This window comes from Aspergillus terreus, genomic scaffold, assembly GCF_000149615.1.
Source record: "Aspergillus terreus NIH2624 scaffold_15 genomic scaffold, whole genome shotgun sequence".
Taxonomy (NCBI): domain Eukaryota; kingdom Fungi; phylum Ascomycota; class Eurotiomycetes; order Eurotiales; family Aspergillaceae; genus Aspergillus; species Aspergillus terreus.
In genome coordinates this window covers 817,564-830,889 of record NT_165938.1, presented here as the reverse complement: position 1 = coordinate 830,889, position 13,326 = coordinate 817,564, and the positions used below count along the sequence as shown (strand labels likewise).

Below are 13,326 nucleotides of genomic sequence, written 5' to 3'. Positions count from 1 at the left end.
GCCTATGGTGAAGTCCTTTACTTCATTCCACATCTCATATACCGATGAACGCAGGATGACATATAGAGATCGTCAGGTTGACGGGTTGGTGGTCTGCGGTGTCACCAGCCTGTCAATCCAACTTCCTCTCTCCCCACTGCTGCATCTCACCCATCTACCCCGAAGTATACCACAAACAATACCATGCCTCCCTCTGTTGCCCCCGAGCTTTTGTCGAACGAGAGGGCCCGCCTCATCCAACAGCTTAGCGACGTATGCAAAATTCACCATGTTGATCTCGCCACACACTCGATGCTATGGCTATCCGATATCGAGGTACTCCGAACTATGCTTCGTGAAACACAGTCTGGCGGTATAAGAGCTAACTTGGTCTTCTCGTGTCTCACGAACCCCGAGCGTACTGTGAGGACCTTGAAGTATTGGCTCGGGGAGGAAATCGAACCCGAACTCGACTTCGACCACACGCAACCTGTTGATCTCGCAGATCAGTCTCCCACTCCCGCGGAGTCTCCCCAAGCCCCACAAAAGCGCAAGTTCAAGGGGAGAGATCGGTCTTCGAGCAAGATCCCGAGACGCAGCGAACCGGTCGCAGGCCAGGACCGGACTGAACGGTGCGACACCGCGAAGGGAATGGCCCTTGAGAGGGATGATGGGCTATGTATCGTTACGAGGATGGGTGAACCCGTCTCACCTTGCCACATATATCCCTCCACGGTGGGAAAGATGCCCACACAGGAACGGCGAAGTTTCTGGTCTCTTTTGAGCCTGTTCTGGTCCCATGAGACCGTCGACAAGTGGGAGGAGCACATCTCCGGCCCAGATGGCACAGGAATTATTAGCAACCTACTGTGTCTCTCGGAGAGTGTGCATGGCCTCTGGCGCAAGGCACGGTTCGCCCTGGAACCCGTTGCGATGTCCGAGGACAAGACATCTCTTATACTGCGGTTCTGGTGGCTACCTTTGCGGAAGTATTCCAAATGGGTACGCATGACTGACGCGCCCTCGCTCCCCTCCGATTTGGACGCCGGACCATTCAACGCCAAGCTGTGGGATTGCGTTATGGAGGAACGCATTCGGTCCGGCCACCTCTTCACGGTGACAACCGCGGATCCGGAGAGCATGCCTCTTCCGTCTTTCGAGCTGGTGCGGATGCAGTGGATATTGAACCGGGTTGCCGCCATGTGTGGCGCGGCTGATGTTGCGGAAGAGGAGTCTGTGGAGTTCTTCGATGATGATGACCGGGTCGACTTTAGGTCTAGATAGTGCAAGCTTTGTCGCCAAATGTACTTTGATGTGGCTCTCCTACTACTCCAGGCCAGGATATTCTGTCAGGCGTAAAAATGACCGACAGGCCACCAAAGTGTGAACACATATAGTCGTAATCTTTTGACATATTCGCTCATAGGCTATAGGATTCTGAATTCTTTGAGAGATAGCAATACAACACTTACGTACCCAATGTGATCTCGTTCAATTTCTGAAAAAAAGAAAACAGGGCACAAGCGTAGAATATAGGAGGCATTCGCTCGACAGGGCTAGTATAGAGTCAGATCAGACTAGTCGAAAGACCCTCTCCCCAACTTCTGCAAATCCTCAGTCTTCCAATCCGTGACCAGCATGTGTCCCGGTTCATGAGCAAACACAAGTCCGTCAATCTTATCCCCAGCCGATTCAACCGCCATCTGCGGCGTGACACCGCAGGCCTATATCATATCAGCCATAGTACAAGACATCTACGTCTACCGGAGAAAACATACCCAAAACACAGGAACCTCACCATCCTCAAACACCTGAGGCTGGCCAAACTCAGGCGCATGAATATCCCTAATCCCGAGCTGCTGCACCGCGTCCCATCCCCAAGCCACCGGCTCCCCATGCGTCGCCAGATACGGCCTTGTCACATCGCGGACTCTCTCCACATCCTCCGGCCGATACGGCCTCATCGAGACGATACAAGTCGCGCCAGTAAAAACGCCCGCCGGCAGCAGCGGGATATTCGTCCGGTAGATAGCGACGATAGTATTAGTCTTCTGGTGACGAGGCTGCAGGCCCGCGTCGGTGAGGGCATCCTCGAACGAAAACGAACACCCAATCAAGAACCCGACGTAGTCGTCTGTCCAGACATCGCGCAGGTCGCGTCGACTGCCGAGGTACTTGCCGTGCTTGTAGACGCGGTACATGGGGAAGTCGGTGCGCAGGTCGAAGTCAGGGTGCTGGATGCATGCTGCGGGGCGGACGGTGTGCGGGTTGCCGGGGGAGGTGATGCCCAGCAGGGGACAGGAGACGGGGTTGCGGAGACAGAGGTCGTGGAAGTGGCTGGCGTGTTTGGAGGGGAGGATGAGCAGGTTGGCTTGGAGGTAGCCTGGGGCGAGCCCGGAGGTGTTGGTTACCAGGTTGTAGCGGCTTTGGAGGCGGGCTTCATGGGCTGGGGAGGTGGATTGTGAGGCTATTAGAGCTGTGATGTTGCTTGTCTCGGGAGACGTTGGTTCTACCGGGGGATTCTGCGCTGTTACCGTCATGGTGGATCCTTGTGCTATTCAGATGTCGATGATAGTTCTAGCACAAGTCAGTCAGGGTGATAAAGAACTCCACGATCAACCTAAAAGGTCAGACCATCAGCATCTTCCGCGTGGTAGCCCACCAAGCGAAAGCTTCCCCGTACGTCGGAGCCCACATCCCGACGTCTGGGGGTTCCTGTCGGAGGCGAATCCTCTCCGCACCAGAACCAGACAGTCTGATAGCGAGGTATGGGGACAAGCAGCCCACAACAGCCGATCCAGATAGCGCAGCGGCGTGCTCAATGGCTGATACCGGGGGTGGCTGCCGGTCTCCACCGCTTATCAGACTCCATCGGCCCGACGATGGAGGTGCATCGGCGGAGACCCTCCGACGGGCAGGGAGTGATTGGCAGAGGGCAGTTTTCATTACTCACAGAATAGATGCCCCGGGCGATAGGAGGGAAATCCCAGGGAATCACGTATGGGGATGATAGATTGCCCCGGTTATCGCAAAGTCAGATAGCGTGGGTGGTTCGTTAGGGTTTCTGACCCCGGATTAGCTAGTTGCATAATAGACGGTGGTTTCCTATACTCCTAATCCATTTCTACAGTGCAACAAACATCAACTGTCTCTAAAACCGTAAACCGAATTGCTTCGCCTCATGTCGACCGACAAGAACGATATCCCCCTCGAAGATGCCAAAACCGACATTCGCAAGTCCATAGACGACGCCAGCGTGCGTGCTGTCGAGGACATCGTGCTGGACCCGAAGAAAGAGGCCAAACTGCTTGTCAAGCTGGATGCGGCCTTTGTTCCGATCATCATGTTGACCTACCTGACCTGTTTCTTGGATCGGACAAACATTGGTAAGATTCTGATGATCAATTCTTTACGACTCCGTCTGACGGGGTCCAGGAAATGTCAAGGTGGCCGGCATGCCCGAGGACATCGGCGCCTCAGAGACGCAATTCTCGACCGCCGTGTCGATCTTCTACGTGACCTACGTGCTGCTGGAGTCGCCCTGGGCGGTGCTGATGAAGAAGCTCACCCCGCGAAACATCCTCACAGGCCTCTGCATCGTCTGGTCGGTGGCCACCATCTTCACCGGGTTCATCGAGAACGTGGCGGCCCTGTATGCCGTGCGATTGATTTTAGGGGCCTGCGAGGCCGGCCTCTTCCCCTGTCTCAACCTGTACCTGACCATGGTGTATCGGCGTGAGGAGCAGGCGAAGCGGGTGTCGTATCTGATGAGCTGCGCCGCGATTTCCGGAGCGGTCGGGGGGCTGCTGGCGTACGGGTTGCTGCATATGGACGGAATCGGGGGGAAGGCTGGATGGAGGTACCTCACCTATCATTTATCTGGCACTGCATAACTCATACTAACTGCGATAGATGGGTCTACATCATCGAAGGCCTCCTCAGCGTCCTCTGCGCCATTCTCATCTGGTTCGGCCTCCCCAACGACCCAGCCAACGCCTACTTCCTCAACGACGAGGAGAAGTGGATGATGCGCGTGCGCAACGAGCAGCGCCGCAAGTACATGGGCAGCGAGGAGTTCAGCTGGGAGGAGCTGCGGCTGGCGATCCGCGATCCCAAGCTGATGTTCAGCGCGGCTGTGCAGTTCTGCCAGGACATTCTGCTGTACGGGTTCAGCACGTTCCTGCCGACCATCCTGAAGAGTCTGGGGTACAACTCGCTGATGAGCAATGTGTTGACCGTGCCGGTGTACATCTGGGCCGCGGCCGTGTTTATTGTCTTTGCGTTTTTGGCGGATCGGTACTCCAAGTTTGCTGCGGTATGTTCTGTCTTACAGATGGGATACTGCGCACTGCGATACTGACGACTGCAGTACATCATCGGCACCAACGTCTTCGGAATCATAGGCTACATCCTCCTCCTCGCGGTCCCCGACGACAGAGTCAAATACTTCGGCACCTACCTCTGCGGCGTGGCGACCTACACCGGCGTCGGGCTGAACATCGCCTGGCTGAACGTGAACGTGGCGCCGCACTACCGGCGCGCGATGGAGATCGGCCTGCAGCAGACGATCGGCAACTGCGCCGGTATCGTCGCCGGGCAGATCTACCGCCAGTCGCCGTACGTCCTGGGGAACGCGTTCTCCATGGGCGCGCTGGTCGTGGCGCAGGGCGTGGTCGCCGTGCATGCGTGGTACTTGCGCCGCGAGAACGCGGAGAAGGAGAGGATCGCCGAGGGCAAGGAGGATACGCGACGAGTGCGGACGGGTGACGCCGAGATTGATTTCAAGTATCACTTTTAGGTTTGGGTATTGTTGTTCCGAGGGGTGATGGTTGGTTCGGGTTGTGGATGACGCTATGACTTGGGGTATATATATCGGATTGTGGCCGCCACTACAATAATACAACACTCTTTGTGCACCTCTGTTAATCTCACTCTCAATCTCATAATATACCTCTTGAGCACGAACATGGGCCTCTGCTTCAGCCTTCCCGGTCGACGTCGTATGGGCCCCCGCATGGGAATGGGCGGTATGGGAATGGGCCCTCCACCTCGGCCTCATCGGTACAGCGGCGGCGGATATGGCATGGGGCCGATGGGTGGTTACGGACATGGAAGACACCACGGCGGTATGGGAATGGGTATGGGCGGAGGACATGGCGGAGGGAGATACGGAGGAGGGTACGGAGGACGCGGAGGAGGATATGGAGGGGGCTATGGACGGCGGTGGTAGCCGGTAGGACCTCTCTGGGATGGTTATATTCTTGCTAATATCGCAGCAGATCTCGAATGCGTGCACATAAACCTCTGACGGTGTATGAAAGGAAACATGCATCCTGGCATAAATCATAATCATCAATCATTCCTCATTATCTTGCATACAGGCCATGATCACTTCCCCTCGCCGCTGATTTCCTCACGCAGCCGCGACTCCGTATTCATCGCATACATCTTAATACACTCACTGAGATTCCTCCCAGCATCCCACTCATCCGGCAGCACTCCCTCCCCCTCAGTCTCCCGATTCGCAACCTCATGCGCCCTCTTCAACCACTCATCCCACGCCCTCGTATCGGGCGCGACCTGGCCTGTCCGCACCCACCTCGTAGCCTTCGTCTGCTTGATCGCCTGCCACAGCGCATCGGTAAAGCTCCGCTTCGCCGAGGGACTCACCAGGATCTCCTCGGTAATCTCCAGCGCCGAGTAATCCCAGTGCAGGCGCTCCGGCATAGCCGCGACAACCCAATACGCGACATTCAGTAACAGATACGACGCGCCAAACGCCAGTTGCAGCTCGAGCTGCGAATTCCCGAGTGCCACAACGCCAAACATCAGCATCAGCGTGCCCAGCAGCGAAAGCGAGCGGTACGCCAACGAACCCAAGAGGTAGTCACAGCGCTCGGGGGCGAAGAACAGCGCGCGGGCGACGTCCTCGTCGCACTTGACGATGAGGAACGACCCGTTCGGGTAGCACACGATGACGTCGGAGGACGGGATGTCGCGGTTCGCGATGCGCTTGCCCAGCTTCAGCTCCCATTTGCACGCGATCCCGATGACGGTCGACAGAACCGACAGCAGCACGGTGGCGACCAGCGCCCAGCCGTCGTTGTAGTGGATGGAGAGGCCCAGGAGGGCGAAGGAGATGGCGCAGCCAACGACCGAGAGGAGCGAGAGGAGGCCGAACGTCCTGGCCGTGACCAGGGGGCCATTTTTTCTGCCCGGCTTGATGCGGACTTCGACGCGGCGCACGGTGTAGTCGCCTTTGCTGGCGTTGAGTTTCTCCCCGGGCAGAATGATGTGCGGGATGCGGTAGACATGGCGGCAGAGGTTGCCGGAGCTGACGCCGATGACGACGCCGGGCACGGACTCGAGACGCAGCGGGCGCGCGGGCCGGATGAAGGCCTGCGGCGCGGGCAGCAGGCGCGGGAGGAAGATGAAATACGAGAGCGTGGAGACCTGGTAGTTCACGGCAACGGAGGCTTCGCCGAGGATGGCGAGGAAGCCGACGATGTCGAGGTGGAAGTCGCGGAAGGTGTTGAAGATCATGGTCGATGGGTTGGAGGCATGTTGGAGGTATGGTGAGAGAAGAGTCAGGAGGATGAGGATGTTGTTGTCTGAGGATGTTTTCTTTTTTTCTGGGGCGCTTTGGGTGACCGTGCTGGTTTGCCCAGCCTCCTCATGTTGAGCTGGCGCTTAGCCTATGTACTAGCGCCGGACGGCTGATCCTACAGATGTAGACGGTGGAGTATACAACTAGACATCCACCATATACTATACCCCACAGTATACAGCACCAAAGAATCGGAAGGATAGAAGGATGCTCATTACCATGGACCTAGATAGTTATGGTTTAGTCCTTGGCGTTTAATAACCTTGTCAATAATATATCTGCCTTTGATCAGTGTCAAGGGGGCTGAACCTGATCAGGGAGAATGGCTCTGACTATCAACTCGCTATTGTGCTCGTGGAAATGGGTTGCATTGGGCTTCATTCCTTGGAGTAGTGTCCAAGAAATTGAAGTAAATCTTTCACGTCGTCTTTCTCACCATCGAGTGGAATTGAAGGGCCCGGTCTTTCGTAGAACGGAGCTTCGAAATATTCAGGGAAGAAGCCTGCATACTCCCAATCGAGAATCGCTCGGATCCTGAGCGTGTCGGGGTCAACAATGACGTTTGGCTGAGATAGATCATTGTGACAGAATACGTATTCTGCACTTTCAGATGATCGCACTGGCCAGCGGTCATTGACCGTGCTCTTCATGGCTCGGTAGGGAGGGATCACAATCCCCGACGGTCCGCCGGTGGTTTTCGACCTGATGTTATGAAGGGTGGCCAGGTGCTGACGCAGCTCGTCACGGACAATTTTCTTCTGATCCTCGGACAGCTGAGACATGGCTGTACCTCGAATATATTCCGTAATCAGATAGAACGAATCGTCCACTTCGAATGCACCGTACACAGTTGGAACCGGGATGTTGGTCGTGCGCCGAATGAACCTTAGCGACTCTGCCTCATTTTCAAGCCTCTCCTTCCCTAGGCGAGGGACGTGAACAAGACCTCTTTGCGAGGTCCGAAATTCGCTAGGTCTCAGACTCCTCTTGATGAAGAGCCGATCGCAATGATAATATCCTCGCTCGAATGTCAAGGCAATGCATCCATCAGGCGAAGGAGAACGATCATGCAAAATCCCGGTGTTTGCTTGGGTTCTTTCCCGCTTGTCATCACCGGTACTGCCGTTATCAATAGTCGTCATTGCGCTTCAGATCCTCCCGACAATCTTAGTCAATCCGTTGATACTGTTAATGGAGGTGTCAACATACCGAAGAGAACTGGACGAAATCTGACGGTCGATTTGTAGAAGCCGATATTGCAGAAAGACACGATCTCTGCATGGAGTAAACAAAGGAGATGAGCATGGTCTATAGGTAGTGGCAGGGGTTAAATACACTGTACGGCACTCACCAACCTGTAGCGGTGTGGGCCTAGAGGAAGCGGACAAAGCCCCGCAGATTTCCAGGGCAGCCAAATAGCGCCCCCCGGGCCCCGGAGGGCACCATCCCCGGAAGGAAAAGGCCGGAGCGGATACTACGGCGCCCCCATCCGAGCCGGTTCCTCTGCCCTAACTATAGTACGTAGTTAAACTCTTTCACCGATCAGGTTAGCGTGTTCAGTTCTATGTACCCAGTCTACTAGTAACCAAAAAGCGGCAAGGTCGGAGCATTAAAACGGAAGGGAAGGCCAAGAACTGGCAGTCTTACGCGCGCTTTGTTGTCTCTCTTTGTGTCACATCCGATAATCGGAGCATCAGGCAATCAGATAAGATCAGCCACATAAGCAGACACATTGTAGGCAGAATCGTGGATGTAAGGGGTCACCCATTGTCCCTGGTGCGTTATCCTCTATCACAAACACTCCATGGTCATTTCACACCACCATGCTATCCAACATCGTCCTAGGCGTCAAGCTCCTCGGAGCGCTGTTCTCCCTCCTCCCCAAAAAACTACACCTCCTCCTCGCCCAGCGCATCCACCGTCTCACCTACCGCGCAGTCGAGAATCCTCGCAACGTCGTCGTGATCGGCGCCCCTTTCGCCGGATACCACGCCGCACGATGTCTGGCGAACTCACTGCCTACAGGCTACCGGGTGGTCATCATCGAGAAACACAGCCATTTCCGGCTGACATGGGTGTTGCCGCGGTTCAGCGTCGTCCCAGGGCACGCGCACAAGGCCTTTATTCCCTACGGGCCGTATCTGGATTCGGCGCCGGCTGGCTCTTACCAGTGGATCCAGGGTACGGTGCAGACGATTATCCCAGAAAAAGACGGCAGTGGAACGGTGGAGCTGGCGTCCGGAGAATCAGTACACTACGAATACTTGGTGATTGCGACGGGGGCATCGGCTGGTCTGCCCTCCCGTGTGCCGGCGTTAGACAAGCAAGAGGGCATGGAGATGCTGCGGGTTGAGCAGGAGACACTCCCGGGACGCGACGGATGTGGTTATTGTGGGGGGAGGGTCTGTCGGTGTTGAGCTGGCCGCTGATGCAAAGGGGCGGTATCCGGAGAAGAACGTTACGCTAGTGCATTCGCGGGATCGCCTGTTGAATGCACGGTTTGGGCGGAAGCTCGGAGAGGCTGCGTTGAAGGAGTTGACGGGCCTCGGGGTGAAGGTGCGACTTGGGGAGAGGGTCGTGAAAGAGGGTGACCAAGCTGTGGAGTTGCGGTCGGGCGAGTCTATTCCCTGTGATTACTTGGTATGGTTCTCCACACTCGTCTCGGATACTGGTTAATGGATGTCAGGTCAACTGTGTCGGACAAAGACCGAACTCCGGCTTGATTGAAGCCTTGTCTGCAGAGTCGGTTTCCGAGTCAGGACACATCAAGGTGCAGCCGACGCTGCAGATTGCAGGACCGCTCTTCACCCGAACCTACGCAGCAGGAGATGTGATCGAGTCGGATGGCGTGAAGAACGCACGCGGAGCTATCGAACAGGCTGAGGTGGTCGCTGAGAACATTGTGCGCGCGGTTAATTCGCGAAAGCAGATTGAATATCACGTACGCTGGTGGGAGGGCATGACCCGATTGTCGGTGGGACTGGTACGTCAACAACCCCGAATGAAGAACCTGCTGACCAGAGTAGAATAAAGTAGTGGTCTGGATGAGCGATGGGTCAACCGAGACGACCATGGCGATGAAGAGCCCTCGCGAAGACATGGAGAGCGCAGAAGTGTGGAAGTATTTTGGACTGAAGCCGTTTGAGGAGAAGAGCTATCTCTAGACTCATGCATCTGTTATTACTTCCTGTCGGGCCTATTCTGTTGCCAACGGGGGTTAGATATTGGTCATATACTCGGGTCGTGTCTTTTGCTTCTCCAGGGTAGAAATTAGACCTTTTCTTGTGGTGCGAGGCGATCGGCGCGCAACATCGCAATGGCAGTCTGGAAATGGCAAGAAGGCGACATTCATTGCCATTGATCGTGATTTCAGCCAGGAAGAGCTTGCTGGTGCAAAGGTGTTGCAGACCTGGTTGAGGGGCGGACGGTGCATGAATGCAGCGAGTAGAAGCAACAGAGCTCATGTACAGATCAACCGTACTCGACTATTCTGCATAGTTCAACTAGACAGATTGACGGGTCTAGAGCGAGATCCCGATGAACGAACAGACGGCGCCGATCAGTGATATAGATCACATCCGAAGCAATAGTGCTCCGCATTCCTCCCCCTTACATTCCAGTCGCGTGTCAACAAACAGCAGCATATATGGCAAGCAGAATACGGAGAATTCATCTGCAGACTTTGGACAACTCCGACGTGCTGCAAGATGAAGATTCCACAGCTGCAACAGCTACAGCTCCCCTCGTTGGGATTTCCCAGACATAATGAATTTGATGTGAACGGAAAGGTAGGCCGCCACACTCGTCTAAGATCTCATGCTGACTGGTCCAGCTGGTGGTGGTCGCAGGCGGATCCAAAGGTCTTGGAAAAGCGATGGCACTGGAGCTGGCTGCAAGAGGTGAGCAACCATATCATTTATCACCGACCTCGTGCAGGTGGCTGATAAAGACCCGCAGGTGCCAATCTCCTGCTCCTCGCGCGATCGATAGCCACCTTGCGTCTTGCCCGGCAGGAGATCCAGGGCGCATGCACGTCGTCCAAGCAGATCGTGGACGCCATTTCGGTGGACCTGACGCAGCCCGAGGAGGTACCACCGCCTATCCTGCCAGAATGCACCATACTGACGGACAGATCACGCGCGTGTTGAGCCACTACCATCCCCCTGATATCCTCATCTGCACAGCAGGCGGCATCCCGCAGCAGAGGGGCTTCCTCGCCGACATTTCCCCCGAGTCCATCACCACCTGCATGGAACGGAACTACTACACGACCGTGTTCATCGTGCAATGCTGTCTGCGCCTCTGGCAGCGCGTCCCGAACACCCCCTCCCCCCGACACATCGTTCTGACCTCATCGAGCGCTGCGTTTCTCGGTCTCCCCGGATATGATGCGTACACGCCGGCCAAAGTTGCCATCCGCGCGCTGGCGGATACCCTGCGCCAGGAGGTGTTGCTATACGGGGAGGATGCGATCCGGGTGCACTGCGCATTCCCGGGGCCATTCGCCTCCGACAGTTATCTGGACATGCACGAGCATAAGCCGCAGCTGTTGGGAATGCTGGAGGGAACGCCACGGTCGCGCGAGGCGTTGGAGCGCAGGGTGCCGTCGTCGCGGACGGTGGCGCAGAGGCTCATTGGAGGGCTCGAAAAGGGGAAGGTGTATATCACGGTGGATTTTCGAACGGAGTTGCTGCTCAATAACATGCGAGGACCGAGTCCGCGGTTTCGTTGGTGGGCGCCGTGGGAGTTCGTGTTGGGTATTGTGGGTGCGATGGTATACTGGTGGGTTCGGTGGAAAGCGGATAGAACGACGCTGCAGTACGGGCAGACGCACCGACGGCGGGACAGTCGGGTGTAGATATGTAATAGTATGCGTTATTCTGTATAGTTGTTGGGATGTCGAGACTGAAGTAGTGTTGTGTAGAAAGATATCCGGAAAGCCGAGGCAATTTGTCAGCAGCGCGTTTCTCCTCATTGCGCTTCGGATCACTTCCGATCTATAAATCGCCAACATGTCTCCCCAGACACCTCTCCTCGCACACCTCTCTCTCCCATCGCCTTCTCTATCATGACCTTCTCCTCCCCCTCGGTGGCTCGCGCCCCGCACACCCCCTACTTCACCCCGGCCAACAATGCCGGCGCAGCGGTCAACCCCAACGACCCGTCGACGCCGACGCTCTTCCGGCCGCTGCGCATCCGCGACCTAACACTCAAGAACCGCATTATGGTCGCCCCGATGTGCATGTACTCGGCCGAATCGGATCCAGCCTCTCCCTTCGTGGGCGCCCTGACGCCCTATCACCTCGCGCACCTGGGGCATCTCGCACTGAAGGGCACGGGGCTGATCTTCATCGAGGCCACCGCCGTCCAACCCAACGGCCGCATCTCGCCCAACGACTCGGGGTTGTGGCAGGCTGGTACCGACTCGGAGCAGTTCAAGGGTCTGCAGCGGGTGTGCGAGTTCGTGCACGCGCAGGGCGGCGCGATCGGTATCCAGCTGGCACACGCTGGACGCAAGGCCAGCACCGTGGCGCCGTGGCTCGCCGGCGCAGATGGACAGCGCAAGCCCAGCATCAAGGCGACTGCGGCGGTGGGCGGATGGCCGGACGACGTGGTCGGGCCGAGCGGCGGTGTTGAGCACATGTGGGACCCGACGGGCGACAGGTTCTGGGTCCCGCGGGCGCTGTCAACAGCGGAGGTGAAGGAGGTGGTGCGGGCGTTTGCCCGAAGCGCCGAGCTTGCAGTGCAGGCTGGAGTGGACGTGATTGAGATCCACGGGGCGCACGGCTACCTCATCAACGAGTTTATGAGTCCGGTCACGAACAAGCGGACGGACGAGTACGGGGGCAGCTTTGAGAACCGCACGCGCATTGTGCGCGAGATCGCGGAGGCGATTCGGGCTGTCATCCCACGCGGCATGCCCCTGTTTCTGCGGATCAGCGCAACGGAGTGGCTGGAGGGGACGGCGGTTGCGGCGGAGTCGGGAACGTGGGATATGGACAGCTCGCACCGGCTGGTGAAGCTGCTGTCCGGATGGGGCATTGATCTGGTGGATGTGAGCTCGGGGGCGAACCATCGCGAGCAGAAGATCCAGCCGCATACGAACTATCAGATTGATTTGGCGGGCCAGCTGCGCAAGACGATTCGCAGTGCGGGGCTGCCGCTGCTGGTTGGGACCGTGGGTCTGATCACAGAGGCAGACCAGGCGGAGGAGATCATCCACGGGGCTGATGAGGCGCAGACGGCGGAAGCGATGCTGTCTGGGAGCGAGCCCAAGGGCGATGCTGTGCTGCTGGGGCGGCAGTTCCTGCGCGAGCCGGAGTGGGTGTTTACGACAGCGAAGAAACTGGGGGTGAAGGTGACGGTGCCGAACCAGTTTGGGCGGGCTATTCAATTGTAACCTGGCTATAAGTAGTAGACATAGATTGCGAGAATGACATACGATATACCGTACAGATGTACGTATACTGACTCGATGTCCTAGAATTAATGTAACTTTATCTGGTTCGATAAGTAATCAGGAATTTATGGAAGGTAACGATCGGTTTTATAGCCTGAAGCAGGCTACTTTGGCCTATACTCGTATGTGCATGGGTACAAGCACACGAAAAAGGTCAGGAGATCAAGACTCTCGGGTAGTGTCGACAGACTGCAGAATCAGGTTCCGTTAGGCGTTGTGGTTGACCAAATGTGGGCTGCAGCGGTAGGTACCTAGGTAGGTCTCGGAGCCGAGAGATACT

The 13,326-nt window shown here is 56.6% G+C and overlaps 6 protein-coding genes across 6 annotated transcripts; 4 read left to right on the top strand and 2 right to left on the bottom strand.

Annotated features, from left to right (window-relative positions):
• Nucleotides 1–183: 183 nt before the first annotated feature.
• On the top strand, nt 184–1,263 carry ATEG_09780 (uncharacterized protein; the record flags this gene model as incomplete). Its single annotated transcript, XM_001218401.1, has 1 exon — nt 184–1,263. The coding sequence occupies one exon, from the start codon at nt 184–186 to the stop codon at nt 1,261–1,263; it is 1,080 nt and encodes a 359-aa protein (XP_001218402.1).
• A 293-nt stretch (nt 1,264–1,556) lies between these two features.
• Nucleotides 1,557–2,519, bottom strand: ATEG_09779 (DUF1445 domain protein; the record flags this gene model as incomplete). Its single annotated transcript, XM_001218400.1, has 2 exons — nt 1,557–1,703; nt 1,758–2,519. The coding sequence occupies 2 exons, from the start codon at nt 2,517–2,519 to the stop codon at nt 1,557–1,559; spliced, it is 909 nt and encodes a 302-aa protein (XP_001218401.1).
• A 641-nt stretch (nt 2,520–3,160) lies between these two features.
• On the top strand, nt 3,161–4,777 carry ATEG_09778 (allantoate permease family MFS transporter; the record flags this gene model as incomplete). The annotated part of the gene is made up of 4 exons (XM_001218399.1): nt 3,161–3,365; nt 3,415–3,838; nt 3,892–4,294; nt 4,349–4,777. The coding sequence occupies 4 exons, from the start codon at nt 3,161–3,163 to the stop codon at nt 4,775–4,777; spliced, it is 1,461 nt and encodes a 486-aa protein (XP_001218400.1).
• Nucleotides 4,778–5,367: 590 nt separating this feature from the next.
• ATEG_09777 (aminoglycoside phosphotransferase family protein) lies at nt 5,368–7,728 on the bottom strand (the record flags this gene model as incomplete). The annotated part of the gene is made up of 3 exons (XM_001218398.1): nt 5,368–6,662; nt 6,812–6,864; nt 7,097–7,728. The coding sequence occupies 3 exons, from the start codon at nt 7,726–7,728 to the stop codon at nt 5,368–5,370; spliced, it is 1,980 nt and encodes a 659-aa protein (XP_001218399.1).
• Nucleotides 7,729–8,409: 681 nt separating this feature from the next.
• ATEG_09776 (uncharacterized protein) lies at nt 8,410–9,750 on the top strand (the record flags this gene model as incomplete). Its single annotated transcript, XM_001218397.1, has 4 exons — nt 8,410–8,853; nt 9,023–9,226; nt 9,273–9,569; nt 9,613–9,750. 4 exons carry the CDS (start codon nt 8,410–8,412, stop codon nt 9,748–9,750), a joined length of 1,083 nt encoding a protein of 360 aa, XP_001218398.1.
• A 543-nt stretch (nt 9,751–10,293) lies between these two features.
• ATEG_09775 (oxidoreductase) lies at nt 10,294–12,986 on the top strand (the record flags this gene model as incomplete). The annotated part of the gene is made up of 3 exons (XM_001218396.1): nt 10,294–10,485; nt 10,719–11,352; nt 11,515–12,986. The coding sequence occupies 3 exons, from the start codon at nt 10,294–10,296 to the stop codon at nt 12,984–12,986; spliced, it is 2,298 nt and encodes a 765-aa protein (XP_001218397.1).
• Between the last annotated feature and the right edge of the window lie 340 nt (nt 12,987–13,326).